This window comes from Monodelphis domestica, chromosome 1 (genome assembly GCF_027887165.1).
Source record: "Monodelphis domestica isolate mMonDom1 chromosome 1, mMonDom1.pri, whole genome shotgun sequence".
Classification (NCBI taxonomy): domain Eukaryota; kingdom Metazoa; phylum Chordata; class Mammalia; order Didelphimorphia; family Didelphidae; genus Monodelphis; species Monodelphis domestica.
Genome location: NC_077227.1, coordinates 697509543 through 697524561, shown reverse-complemented (window position 1 = coordinate 697524561; position 15019 = coordinate 697509543). Strand labels below are relative to the sequence as shown.

The following is a 15019-nucleotide window of genomic DNA, read 5'->3' as shown; positions in this document are numbered from 1 at the left end:
TAATAACTGAGTATTGGTCCCAAGGCAGAATAACAGTAAGGGCTAGTCAATTGGGGTTAAGTGACTTGCCCAGCATCACACAACTGAAAAGTGTCTCAGGCCAGATTTGAACCTAGGTTTTCCCAAATGTAGACCTGGTGCTTTATATGAGCCACCTACCTGCCATGACATAGAAATTGATGGTGCTACTTGCTACGATGTATATGTACTTTACCTCATTGGAGAGAGTGACTATATATACCTGAAGTCATCATGGATCCCTTACAGCATTTTAATTATCATTTTACTTTTTAATATGCAGTAAACATTCTAAAATAAAATCTAAAATTTTCTCAAGTTTGTGGTTTGTTTCTTATTGTTTTGAGGATAAAATAAAGCCAAAATTGTATTATGTAAGAACATCTCTATTTTCATAACTGAAATTAATGGGAAAAAATTATTCACTTACATAATCAACTTTTGATTATAAATCAAGCTTTATTCAACAAAGTAAAAGTATTTTATGCTAGGAAAATGTCAATGATTTTACATCACATTTATAACATTCCAGTTTTTTTTTTACATTGTGAGAGGCCTCACCGAAACACTAAAACAACTTATTTTTCAATTGACTAGGTTTCTTATACATCTTGGTTTTTGGATGCTTTCAACTATGCTATTTTAAAGAAAATTGATGTGCTAAATCTCAGCATTGGTGGCCCAGACTTCATGGATCATCCTTTTGTTGACAAGGTTTGTAGAAAAATTACAGAGAATATAAGTTGTGTTTCGGCTATGACTCCTGGAATACCTAGTCTTTGGCTAGTTCGTTTCTGGAGCAGTGTGTAGGTTTCTACAGTGTTAGTGTGGCTTTGTGAGGTAGAAGCTGGATTCAATAAATCCCGTGTCTTACAAATTAGGAAAATTGTTAATTAGGGGTAGTATATATAGTATCATGTTAATACCCTTTCTTCTTTCCTTGAAATAAGCTCCTGAGTTTGTAACTGGAGCATTTTCCTGAGTTTGTAACTGGAGAAGGAGCCTTGGGCTTATGGGAAAAAAGAGCACACAATGGATTGGGAGTCTTTCAGAAGAAATCCATTTGTGTTCTTGCTCTTCCCTTTCCTGCAGAGTGACTCTAGGCTAGTCACCTCACTCTCCAAGGCTCACCATCTTCATCTGTTGAATGAGAATAGCCTACTTTGTCTCCCAACTTGGCCAGAATGGTGGAGAAAGCACTTGGAAACCAGAAGCCACTATGTTTTGTCCAGTTCCTATTGGGAAGAACATATATTTGATTGTATTTTATATATGTACTAATGTGCAAAACAGTATGATCAGGTAATTGGCCGTTTTTTATCCTCTCACTAGTCACTAAACTCTCCATAGTTACAAAAATGTGCACATTTTAGGGGGAAGTTTGAGAAAATCCTACTTTTTTCAGGAGAGTCTTTCCACTTATTATTTTCTGGAAAATTACACAGTTTTTTAAAAAGGTATAATTCAATACTCTGTGCTTTTTTTTTTGTTGTTGTTCTTTTAGGTATGGGAATTGACAGCTAACAATGTCATCATGGTTTCTGCTATTGGTAATGATGGGCCTCTCTATGGGTAAGTAGCTTTTTAAGTATAAAGATTTCTCTCTGAAATTATCATTACTGATGTTTTGTTTTTAAAGATAATGGTGATTTATATCCATTAGCCACTTAATTCAAATTCAGAAGCTTCTATTTACTGTAAAGGATTTCTTACCTTTTTAATATTCTATTTGATTCAATAAATACATGTTTCAAAAGTGTGCTAGCTTTTGATGGAATATATGGATCTGTGCTCAAACTATAGCTGCCATAAATGAATAACTGATAGCTGGGGGAAGTTCCTGTCACCCTTCTGGGCCTCAGTTTTCTCAAAGGCAAGATGAGTTATGGATTGGAGTACATTGTTTCTAAGGTCCCTTCCAACTCTTAAATCCTATGAGATATGCGTACAGTCAAACCTCCTAGGGTCCATACCTTGAAAACCTTTTCAAGAGATGCCATCCAAAGAGAGATAGATGCTCTCTATATTGAATTTCCCTCTGTAACAAAGTAGAGTGAGGTTCTGGTGTAAAAATGGCATAAACTGTCCAGCTGTATCCAGAAGAAAGCAGGTGCTGGTTGACATGAGAAGACATGAGGTCTCAAGTAGGATGGGTATGAATCTGGAGAAGGAGTCATCAGAGATTCAAGGCTTGCTGGGTAGGAGCAAGAACTTCACACAGGGAACCTTGGGGTTAGAAATGGAAGCTAGGAAGGTCATTCCAAGCAGAAGAACTAGCATAAGTGATGCCTTTGGGGCAGAAGAAACTTGGGTGGGAACTGATGAACAGTTTGGTTTGGCTGGGCTAAAGGGGAGGTGGTGAGGAACCAGAAAGGAGTGAACTGCTTATAAATTGTTTTTAGTCCTATTACACTCATTGCTGAAGTAAAGGTGGCCTGCTTTTTGTAGTTAATCCTCAAGAAAGAACTACTTCTTTGTAGAAAGTCCTAAAGAACCCTTTCTTGAATGTTTCATATTGTCTTTGAGTAAAAACCATGCACCCCTTCATGGTTTTGCTATATTGTAAATGCAATGGAAAAAGACTTGACCTCTGCTTTGCCCTCAAATCTTGGTGTCTTGGAGCTTGGTTGGATGAAGTGCTATTTCCTGATAGATCATTGAGTGGCAGCTTGGGTCTGTATCCTTAGTTACATTGTACTGGTGGGGGAAAGGCAAGGAGAGAAACATTCAGGCCTTTCCCCCCTTAGTTCTTCAATGAAAACTGAAATCTAGTGACAGTGGGGCTTGCTTTGGTCAGCATCTACCAAAATTGCTTCCCTCTGTCCTATCTTCTCTCTTCTCTTGTTTATGAAGATTCTCTCCATTCTTCCACTCTCCATCATTCCACTCTCAATCCATAAATTGATTACCTTTCTTTGAATTCTGACTTATCAGTACTACACAGTTTTTACTTCAAAGATAACAGGATTCCATCAGTGTAGGTATTTTTCCTCTCATGCAAATTGCAACCCCTTTGCATCTTTGTCTTTTTGAATTGATACGTCTGGAAAAATTATTACATGTTAAGTCTGTTTACTTTAAGTGACAAATTGCTTCAGACTTAGCTAGGCTGATCCTTGATCAATAGATCAATTGCCAGGCCCCTACCTGAAGGCTTTTTAATTTGGTCAAAGGGCCTGCCAGAACTTGTTTCACTGGTATAACCTTCACATGTGAAGATCCTCTTCATATATGTTACTGCCTAGTTAAGAGTGGGGGAAAAACCCTGGATGGCAGAGTTCATCTTATCCTCTTCTGGGCAGATAGCAAGGACTCCCTAAATACTTTTGACTAGTGAACTACTGGCTGTTAAATGGTACCATGTGTGTATAGAGCATTGGACCTATAGTCTGGAAGACCTGAGTTCATAGCCAGTTTCTGACATTACCTTACTGTGTGCAAACTACCTTACTTCTTTGGGCCACAGGTTCTGATCTCTTAAATGGAGATAATCCTAGCACCTGCCTCTCAGGGTTTTTGTGAGCATAAAATTAGATAATATTTGAAAAGTGCAATGGAAACTTCAGAGTGCTATACAAATTGTTTTACGTATACAATTATTATTAATTATCATTATTATAGTTGTCACTAGTAAGAATAGATTGCTTTGGTAAAGAACATATTTAGCATGTTTAACAGTTAATGAGTAGTTAAGAAATCTCTGCCATATGGAGACTCTCTGTAGGATTTTATTTTGGTAAACACTAAAAAGTGATTTGACATACTTCCTTAAAATAATGTCAGACATTAATGCATTGCTGGTGGAGTTGTGAATTGATCCAACCATTCTGGAGAGCAATTTGGAACTATACCCAAAGGCTACTAAAAGACTGTCTGCCCTTTGATCCAGCCATAGCACTGCTGGGTCTGTACCCCAAAGAGATAATGGACACAAAGACTTGTAGAAGAATATTCATAGCTGAGCTCTTTGTGGTGGCAAAAAAATGGAAAATGAGGGGATGCCCTTCAATTGGGGAATGGCTGAACAAATTGTGGTATCTGTTGGTGATGGAATACTATTGTGCTCAAAGGAATAATAAACTGGAGGAACTCCATGTGAACTGGAATGACCTCCAGGAACTGATGCAAAGTAAGAGGAGCAGAACCAGGAGAACATTGTACACAGAGACTGATACACTGGTACAATCAAATGTAATGGACAATGATCCAGGACAATTCTGAGGGATATATGAGAAAGAACACTATCCACATTCAGAGGGAGAATATGTGGGAGTAGAAACACAGAAGAAAAACAACTGCTTGATCACATGGATCGATGGGGAGGATATGATTGGGGATGTAGACTCTAATTGATCACCCTAGTGCAAACTTCAATGGCATAGAAATGGGTTTTGATCAAGGACACATGTAAAACCCAGTGGAATTGTGCATTGGCTATGGGAGGGGATAGGGGAAGGGGAGGAAAAGAACATGATTCTTGTAAACAGGGGAAATGTTCTAAATTGACTAAATAAAATTTAAAAAATTTAAATAAAATAAAATGTCAGAAATGCTGATCATATTTTTGTGTCATATAGATTCAGTTAGTGTCAGTGTTATGATAGTGACTACTTTTTTGATAGTAAGTCAAAGAAATACAAATTGACTGTCCATTTACATCTGACTCACTGAATTCATTGTCTCAGTTATCAGACTGTTGAGCAGAGTTCTAGGTACTTTTATTTTTTTCTTTTCCCTTCAGTTTCATTGTTGCTTGTTTGTGTACCAGTATAGAACATAAAGTGAATATGAAAGAGATTACTTGACTGACTTTTAGGGACTCTTGGCTTTTAGGAGTTCAGAATACCTTAATTGATTATCTACAGCCTCATGGTTTGCTTTGGAACAGTGATGCCAAGCCCCTGGTACACCCTTCCCAATTACAACTTGAATCATATTAAAATGTTAATTGGAAATAAAAATACAACAAAACATAGATAACATTAGATTTTAAAACTTAATTCAGTTTATGACTCACAGGAATCCTTATATATGAAATCATGGTCCCATTTCAATTTGAGATTGACCCCATTGCTGTGGAGGATGAATCCACAAATATAATGCAAGTCATTAGAGTTCCTGAGCACCCCTTCTTTGTTCTTGCCATGAGGGAAACAAGAGGAGAAAGAGTTAGTTGGCAAAGAATAATGCACATGAAGCAATTAGCAAGTGATACAGGCATATATTCTTGCTGAATTATGAGGCTCAAATGTGCAAAAATTCAGACGATAGGGTAGGGAGAGGGCATAGCTTTCCCATAGGGGTAGAACTTGGGCTGGTGTGGTGAAGATGAGGCAAAAGGTCAAGTTGGTAAGGAGGACATTCTAGGTGAGATCAAAGCCCAGAAGGGAGATGATGATGTCATGTTCAGGAAACAAAAGGAGTTGTTCCCAGGCAATAGTCCATCAGAGCTGAAAAGGGTTTGTCACAGAATTAACATGGTGAAGCCATAGACGTTTTGGATGGGAACTTACTATTACTGAGATTATTCATTGCTTTTTTTTTAATTTGTTTTTGTGCCTCAATTTAGCACTCTCAATAACCCTGCTGATCAGATGGATGTGATAGGAGTAGGTGGAATTGACTTTGAAGATAATATAGCTCGCTTTTCTTCTAGGGGAATGACTACCTGGGTAAGCTTTTCTTTATTTTTTAGTCTCATTTGAAAAACTGTTCATTTTGCTTGATAGCCTTGAAGCTTGTTGATAGGCTTATTAAGTAGATGAGGAAGAGGCAGGTCCATATTCCAAAACCAGGACAACAGGTAGACCATTTTTTCCCTAGATTGGAAGACAAAAGGCTACTGGTATCTGCTAGAAAGAAGACAGCAACCTTGTTGGCTTGATTCATTAATGAGCTCTTAGACTGAAAGTGGAGTAGTCTGTTTACCACAGGGTGGAATGGTATAACATTGCTTTGCAAATGTAAACAAAGGGCATGCCCAGACAAGGAGAAAGGAAATTTGTAAAATGGTTCAGCTAGAGAAGCAGAAGGCCAATGTAGCCTAGAGCTTAGTGATATTTAATATATTTTAAACAAGAGTTTGTCATTGTGTTAAAATGGTTTGGGGGGGGGTATTCATTATATATAGAGGAGCTTAATTTAGTAGATGTTTATCAATAATCTGCTGTATTTGATGGGTGACCATGTTCAGAGCGTTGTGCTAGGCACTGAGGGAAATAGATGAGTGAGACATAGTTTTTTTCCTTGAATTTATAAGTCAGCACAGATCTCTACAGCAATCTTTATGATAAAAATTTGAATATAATGGGAAAAAAACAGTGATGGCATAGTACACCAAGGGCTAGGCTTGAATTCAGAAACACTTGGGATCTGAGTTGCTTTGTGATTATAGATGAGCCAGTTAATCTCTCATTGCCTCCAAGCAAACTTAAAAAACAAACAAACCCTAAGACAGAAGAATGGTAAGGGCCAGGCAATGGGGGTAAAATGACTTACTTGCCTAGAATGTCACAGCTAGGAAGTGTCTGAGGCCAAATTTGAATCCAGAATCTTCTACCTTCATACCAGGGGTTCTATCACTGTGCCACCTACCTGCCCCCAAGCAAACTCACTTTCCAACTGAGGGAAGATTAGCCTTTGACCTAGGTCTTGAAAGATAGGTGGCTTATTAGCAGGCAGAGATGTGGCAGGGGATGTGACTGCAAGGAATAGTATCTCAAATGGAGCAACATTCTTAACCAAAGGGGTGAAAGGTCAGAAGGTGCTAGGAAATGTATGGTATAAGAAGTAATTTTGTTTGGCTGGGAGGGTCCACATATATGAGGGACATACATGAATGAATGAATGAATGAATGAATGAATGAATGAATGAATGAATGAATGAAGCAAACTGGAAAGATAGGTTGAAGCCAGATTGTGGAAAGCTTTGAATGCTAGGCTTAGAGCTTTGGACCTTTTCCTGGTAGCCATTGGAAACATTTGAAGGGTTTTGTACAGGGGAGTGATGTAATTTGGGAGTTTTCAGAATAATCGTTGCTTAATAATCTAGGCCCTTCTTTTGTCTTTAAGGAAGCCAGAATATTAACAGAAGTTCACAGCTCTAATTCAAAAGTTATATATATATATATATATATATATATATATATATATATATATATGGTGGGACTATGTAGAGTTAAAATAATCTGTTTAGAAACAGATGGAATTATAGGATTTAAATTGGAAAGAACTTCAGAGTTCATTTAGTTCAGCTTTTAGCACACAGATTACTTGAGGCTCTTTCAGGTAGCTATTTAGCCTCTTCTCAAACACTTTTGTTAATGTCAAGAGCTTCCCTGATTTGTTGAGATAACCATCTCATTGCTAGATAGCTATTTGCTATCTATTTGCTATAGCTCTTCTTCCTTAAACAAAACCCAAATCTATATGTGGTAACATTGAAGGGCTAGCCATCTGAAGAAAATTGACCTAATGCTTAAGGACAGTCAAATTACTAGTGAATAAGGATAGACTTGGCGTCCCTCCCCAGCACATTTTAGGAAATCATGACTATATGTTCTTTTTAGAACTAGTCTTCATGTTGCCTTTCTATAAAATCTTTATAGGAAACATCCATATTTATTGAAGGATATGTGTTCTTGTTTTGAGTGAATATTTTTGATAGAAACAATGGATTATGAAAATGGAATTTTTGCTTTTTTTTTTTTAAATGTTTTCTGAACCTGATGGAAGTATTTATATCAGTTTGAAGTAACATCATAAAATTCAGGAAAATAATTTTATTTCCATATAATCATGAACATTCTTGTACAATATATACAGTGGGGAAATTTTATGGTGAGGCTTGCATATTTATGAAGTTATTCTTATGCAGCATTTCAATATACTCTAAAACAATCCATATTTACATTCAGATTTAAATGAACTATGACTATAAGTATCTATTGTGCCAGTATATAATTGTAATAGGGAGGTGAGAAATTCTCTTTTTTTTTTAATTGGTAGGAACTCCCAGGTGGTTATGGTCGTGTGAAACCAGATATTGTCACTTATGGTTCTGGAGTGAGAGGCTCTGGTGTAAAGGGCGGATGCCGATCCCTCTCAGGAACAAGTGTTGCCTCCCCAGTGGTAGCAGGTGCTGTAACTTTGCTAGTCAGGTAAGTAGTAAATAGTAGAATCAAACTTTTCAGATATACCCCATTCTGGTTCTGTCCTATTCTTTGGAGTTTTGTTTCCTAATTTTTCAGGATTGATTGGGTCATCAGTCAGTTGAAGAGGCATTTGATGACTCAACAGGAGAGGGCTGATCATAAGTCTGTATTTCAGAGATATAGGAACATCATGTATGTGTTGTATATATTTATTTGTAGGGTTTTCTTTTTTGTTTTGTTTTTGAGTGATTTTCATAGTGCTGTAAAATCTTTAGGTTGTAGTTCTACAACTCGTTTTCATATAGAGGCTACTCGGGAAATATAACTATAGAAGAATAAACGATAATTCACTTTCTATGCCACTTGATCATGTTCTTTTGAACCCCCAATAGGCTGAGTAGTTGGTGGTCATCAAGTTGGAACATTTAGCTGTTAGAGATTTTAATTTCTTGGGAAAGGGTGTGGAATTCTTATTTGTAATACTACAATTAAGTATTTTCAAAATGAACACTTGCTTTATAGCAAGTTGTTTGCTATTCCCCAAACTCTAGGCACACTCCACTTCTTTTAGTGCCTACTTCCTTTATACTTGGTCCAAGAAACCCCTGCTGTACTCTAAAGAAAGCTCAATTATGGGTCACAGATTTGCATCGTCAGGCTAATTAGGGCATGTCTGACCACCAAGAGAAAACCATAAGTCAGTGTGTGATTTTTCAGTACTGTCCAGAAGCGTGAAATGGTGAATCCAGCAAGTATGAAGCAGGCCTTGATTGCATCAGCCCGACGACTTCCTGGGGTCAATATGTTTGAGCAGGGTCATGGCAAACTGGACCTGCTGAGAGCCTATCAGATCCTCAATAGCTACAAGCCACAGGCAAGGTCAGTTTCTCTTCTGCAACTTTCTGTGGGGATGATAGACAGACAGTCTGTCTCTTTGTGTGATATACACACATAAATGACAATATTTGTGTCAGTTGACATCTTAGGTGCGGGGGAAACATTAGAGCTGATGGGTGACTGGCAGCTTTTACTGTATGTGAATGAGTAGCTTTGATTTTATTTTTAAAATACCATAAGTGACAAATAGTGCTAGTATTTTAGCTGAATTCTTTTGGGGGTAGTGTACAAGAGTACTTAGTATTTATAAACCTTTTTTATTTAAAACAGTTAATAATTTGTTGGCATATTTCTAAATAAATTTGGGGTAGTAGGTATAACGTTTTATAAGTTCTGGTTATTTCCAAGGATTTGTGAGGCAGTACTTTGATTCTATAGGTAGTGAAACTGAGATTACCTTATCACTGCCTTTTAAGCCACATGGATTATCTTTTACTGATGCCATTTAAAAATTATGGCAGATCAGTGATTCATCTTGAGGACTGTAAAGGAAGTGCACATCATGTTCATTTGTTTGCTGTGGCATTTTTCATTCTTATCTTAATAGTCAGTGTCTATTAAGATACTTGCTATATGCCAGGTATTTATTGGTTAAGAGCTAGGGATACATAGAAAGGCAAAATCATGATCCCTGCCCTTGGGGAGCCAAATTGTGAAGGAAGGAAGTGTAGGTGAGAGAGGGCAGCATGGCCAACTGTGGAGGCAGGAAGGCCTGGGTGCTGGCATCTCCTGTCTATGACACTGTGAGATCACATGACCACTTAGTGTCTTAGGCAGAGTTACCATCTTATCAGTCTGCCACAATGGAGGAGATGGCTGCTTTAGGAGTTCCATATGCCATAAGTTCATGGGTCAAGACTTCTCTGACCTCCATCCCCCCATCATTCTTAATAGTGTATTGTTTGTTTTCAGTTTGAGTCCTAGCTACATCGACCTGACCGAGTGTCCCTACATGTGGCCTTATTGCTCCCAGCCCATCTACTATGGAGGGATGCCAACCATAGTCAATGTCACCATACTCAATGGCATGGGGGTCACTGGGAGGATTGTAGACAAGGTAAGCTCTTTTTTTTCTGCTTTGATTGTGATTAAATCTTTATGTTATCAAGCATCTGTGGGCATTAGGTTCTACTGATGATGTTTAGTTCTTGTCATGTTAGCCACTACCTGGAGATCTGAGTGAGAGTACTAACCAAGTTATTGGTGCTCTTTCCTAGTAATATCATGGGTTTTATGTTGACTCATTGAATTATACTTGACTCTTCATCTTTGCATGTGATGCTTTTCCCTGCTGTCCATCTGCTCCCAAATGAACATGTGTGCAATTTCCTCCATTACATCATAAGCTTCTTGAGGGCAGAGATAAACTTTTTGTCTCTGCGTCTTCAGGGCTCAGCTCAAGACCATGAATGTGATGTATGTCCCCTTAAATAAATGTTCATTGAATTGAATGTTTCAAACTGTAGCCATTTCATGAATATATTCTGAATTCTCAGCACTGATGCCTTACTTTGATGGCTCATTATGGCATGGCTGTAACTTTGAGTTCTCAATGACTGATGGGTCCTACAACATTGAAAAGGCTTCCAGTGCCTACTATACCTGTTAGAGGACTGTGTGTTTGTCATATGAAGATCAGCCTAAGTCTTTGAAACTCATGATGATCTGGTTGATTGTTGAATATAGTAGTTCTCAAAGATCATCAATTAATTCATAAATTGTATGAGGGGGACCCTATGCCATGACATCCTAGGTCTTTAATTCCTCTTAGGACAGTTAAAAGCATGTTGGAAAAAGGAAACCTGGGGAAAAAAACTTTCACAATTTGGTCAAACAAGCCTCTCACATCACATAGCAAGATAAACTCCACCAGGACATTTCCCTTGGATAGCATAAATCAGGAGAAGGGGAAAATAGCTTTTTCTATCTGTGGATAAGGGAAGAATTCATGACCATCCCAGAGATAGTGAGGAAGATTACCAAATATTAAAATGGATATTTTGGGTTACATGCAATTAGAAAGTTTCTCACAAACAAAACCAGTGTAATTTTAAAGTTAGAAGAAAATTACTGGGCGGTATTTACAATAAGTCTTTCTGAAAAAAAGTCTCATTTCCAAGCTATAAGGTAATTCATTAGTGTAAAAGCCAGTTGTTAGTTGGTAAATGGTCAAAGGCTTTGAACAGACTGTTTTCAAAAGAAGAAATTCAGGTATCAATAGCCATATTTTAAAAATGTGCCAAATCACTAATATTTAGAGAAATGAAAATTAAAACATCAGAGAGATTCAGCCTCCTTCATATACATCAGATTGTCAAAGATGACAAAAATGACTAATGTTGGAGGGGCTAATTAATGGGCTCATTAATACCACTGGAAGGGAAGTTCTGAATGAGTTCAGCAGTTCTGGTAGGCAATTTGCAGCTGTAACTCCCAAATCACCAAACTGTATACCTTTTGACTTGGTAGTATTTCTTCTAGGACCTTTCCCCAAAAGAGGTCAAAGACAAAGGAAAAGGACCTCTAGAATATTTGTTGTGGCTTTTTTTTTGAAAGTGACAAAGAACAGTGCAAAGAATCACTTGGGAAAGATTGCACAAATTATACTTTATGAGTGCAATGTACTCTTATTGTGCTATAAGAAATGATAAAGGGAACAGTTTCAAAAAATTGTGTGAACTGATACAGAGTGACAGTAGTAGAACCTGGAGACAGTTTATATAATAGCTTGTTTACAAAGGCAAACAAGGTTGAAAGACTTAAACACTCTGATTAATGCTATGATTCCCCCCACCCACTCCATTTCCAGAGGATCCACGAGGAAGCATCCTTCTCACCTCCTGACCTAGAGGAGATGAACTTAAGGTCAGAAGAGACGTTTTTTGAGCACAGCCAATACAGGAATTTGTTTTTATTGGCTATACAAATGTTTTGAGGGTTTTTTTCTTTTATTCTTTCTGTTCAAGGGGCGATGGGTTGGGGAAGTGAGGAGAGAGAATAGATGTGGTAATTGAAAAAAAAAGTTAATAAAGTAATTTTTAAGGAGCCAAAAAAAGGTCAAATTCAAGTTAATTTATCTTTCTTCAACTTATTTTTCTTTTGTACTTCCTTTGCTGTTTCCCTTTAGACTTTTAAGGGAATCAAAGAGCATAGATGTTTTCAAAAGCCTCATATAGCCTTTCTGGTTGGTAATGTGTCACATAACACTCCTGGGTACCATAGGAATTCATATCCTATGTCACCAATTCTCAGTTCCTTTTAATTTAAAAAATGTATCATTCTCACTCTCCCCCTTCCCCCCCCCCCAAAGAAGAAAGATCAGACAGTGAATTTTTTTAGTTAACTTGGGAATTTGAATTCGTTTCACCTATCTAGATAAATGTTCCTGCACCTCCAATATTCTTTCTCTTTTGTCTCCAGCCTGATTGGCAGCCCTATTTACCCCAGAATGGAGATAATATTGAAGTTGCTTTTTCATACTCCTCAGTCCTGTGGCCTTGGTCAGGGTATCTCGCCATCTCCATTTCTGTAACAAAGAAAGCAGCCTCTTGGGAAGGCATCGCACAAGGTCATGTCATGATCACAGTGTCCTCTCCTGCAGAAATTGAAGTAAGTTTTGGACCCAAAAGGAGTCAAGATTCTTCTCCATCTTAAGTTTTTTGTATTTTCCTGATTGAAAATGGCAAGGCAGACTAATTTCTAGGCAATGGATTTAAAATGGAATAGATTTTACTAGGCTTAGAGGCTGTGGAATTTGAGACTTGAAGGTTTCTTGAGTTTAGACAATTTTACATAGCTTTAGAAAGTTGACAAGTAGTAAGCTGCCCTATAATGCCTGGTTTTTCAGCCTATACCAGCATTGACGAATGTTTTCAAGTTTACATGCCCAAACTGCAACTTCAAGCTGCCTATGAATTCCCCAGCATCACCCCAGAGAGGGAAGGGAGGAAGTGCTCCCTTTAGGTGGCTGGACAGAGGGGCGGGGCATGCAAAAAAAATATCCTCTGGTGCTGGAGAGAAGGGGAATGGAACAGCTTCCTCCAGTGCCAGCTCAGCATGCATGGCAATACTTTGCCAATGCTGGCCTGTACCTAAATATAATGGGGCTTCAGGTGCATTAAATTAAATGTAAAATCTGAGCCCTGAACCCAAAAGTGTTTTCCATGGAATTAACTAGAACAGTAACCCAAGGGCTTTTCTGTTTTTGGTTGTACTAGAAATTGTCTTCAAATTTTGGGGTTAAATTGGAAAATCACACTGAGACTCCATTAAATTATAACTTCTAAAACCAGTAAAATTTCATTCTTTCTTCTTGGAAAAGGTTATTTCAGGCTTCTTTCTTTTCAGTCTAAAAATGGTGCAGAACAGACATCAACTGTGAAGCTGCCAATTAAGGTGAAGATCATTCCTACTCCTCCTCGAAGCAAGAGAGTCCTCTGGGATCAGTATCACAATCTCCGCTATCCACCAGGATACTTCCCCAGGGATAATTTGAGGATGAAAAATGACCCTTTGGATTGGTAGGCATCTACCAAGTAGAAACACAAATTGAGAGTCTTGGTAACTCCTATCTTACAATAATAAGTTTTATTTTCTAGTGGTTATTATTTTGACTTTAGGAGGTGACATTTCCTGGCTATCCCTGTGGGACATATAGTGGGGGTGGGAGTGGGGGCAGGTCTCAGATAAGATTTCTTTTGTTTAGTACTTGTGCTGTTTTTTGTTTGTTTTTTAAAACTTTTACCTTCCTTCTTAAGAGTCAATACTATGCATTGGTTCTAAGGCAGAAGAGCAGTAAAAGCTGGGCAGCACTTAAGTAACATACCCAGGATCACACAGCTAAGCAGTATCTGAGGCAAGATTTGAACTCAGGACCTCTTGGCTCTCTATCCTGGTTACCCCCCACTTATCCAGTTTTTAAGTGGGATCCTCATCTTATGAAGGAGAGTAAAAAGAAATTGGGGTTATTTCCTACCATTTAAAAGCTGCCTTTGGAATTTATAAGACTCTCTTTTCTCAATTGGTAATTTTGTTCTTTTAAAATGAGGAGAGAAACAGGCAAATAGACAGATGGAAGAGAAGGGATAAGAGAGAAAAGAGAAAGAGAGGAGGGAAAGGGGAAGGCGGAATAGAAGAGAGAATATGTGTATTTCTTTGGAAAAGATTTTTCAGAATTTGGGAAAAGGAAATTTCTGAATGAGAGGTCTCTGAGTAGTATATACAGTGACCCATGGGAATTAGCAAATATAAATTTGTGCCTCATTGATAATTCTGACATCAACTTAATGGTCTTTAGATAGTCCTTACCAAGAACTTGATAAAAAAATTTCCTTTAACATAAACCCAAATATCAGTAAATAGGACTTTGGTTTGATGATAATGGCAATTATAACAAGCTTCATTAGGGAACAGAGATCCTGCTATAAGCACAATCTTATCACTTTGTTGCTCTGTGACATCAGTAGAGATGCAGGAAGCTTGGAGGGAATGCAAGTTGTTAATGGAGTGATCAGAGCAGAATGGTCAGCTTTTCCTTAGATGCTTAATTAACAGTAATTTAATGATGTTAGTAATTTAGCTGTCCAAAAATGAACTTAAATTTTTATAATAGACACAAAATATGATTGAAGAATTTGACTTCCACACAACAGAATGGAAACTTTTTTAGTTTCTGCTTTTTGTCTCTCCTTGACAAATTATAAATGCTACTTTCCTGCTTCCAAAGAAAAAAGAAATCAGAAATGTAGTTGTTATTTTAATTAGCAAATACAATTTAATTTTAAACACAATTCCATCTTCTCTTGACTTCATACTATCCTTGAACTGTGAGATTCATCTTGTTCTCAGAAAATTCTGATGATATAACTCTTTTTTTTTTAAACCGTATACTGTTAAAAAGTATCAAAAATACAAATAAAACAATTACTAATATAAAGATGTCTCTAAGTAAC

At 37.5% G+C, this 15019-nt stretch overlaps 1 protein-coding gene across 4 annotated transcripts in view; it reads left to right on the top strand.

Moving 5' to 3' along the window:
• MBTPS1 (membrane bound transcription factor peptidase, site 1) overlaps positions 1 to 15019 on the top strand; it is a 90100-nt gene that overhangs the window by 55254 nt on the left and 19827 nt on the right. For all 4 annotated transcript variants that reach the window (XR_008914881.1, XM_003339773.4, XM_056810190.1 and 1 more), the window contains exons 7-14: positions 616 to 732; positions 1523 to 1590; positions 5588 to 5690; positions 8026 to 8177; positions 8889 to 9050; positions 9981 to 10125; positions 12489 to 12677; positions 13416 to 13588. Coding sequence is in view for 3 of the 4 variants with exons in the window: in XM_003339773.4 (XP_003339821.4) it covers positions 616 to 732; positions 1523 to 1590; positions 5588 to 5690; positions 8026 to 8177; positions 8889 to 9050; positions 9981 to 10125; positions 12489 to 12677; positions 13416 to 13588 (1109 nt within the window). In the remaining variant the exon portion in view is untranslated. The remainder of the gene's footprint in view (positions 1 to 615; positions 733 to 1522; positions 1591 to 5587; positions 5691 to 8025; positions 8178 to 8888; positions 9051 to 9980; positions 10126 to 12488; positions 12678 to 13415; positions 13589 to 15019) is intronic.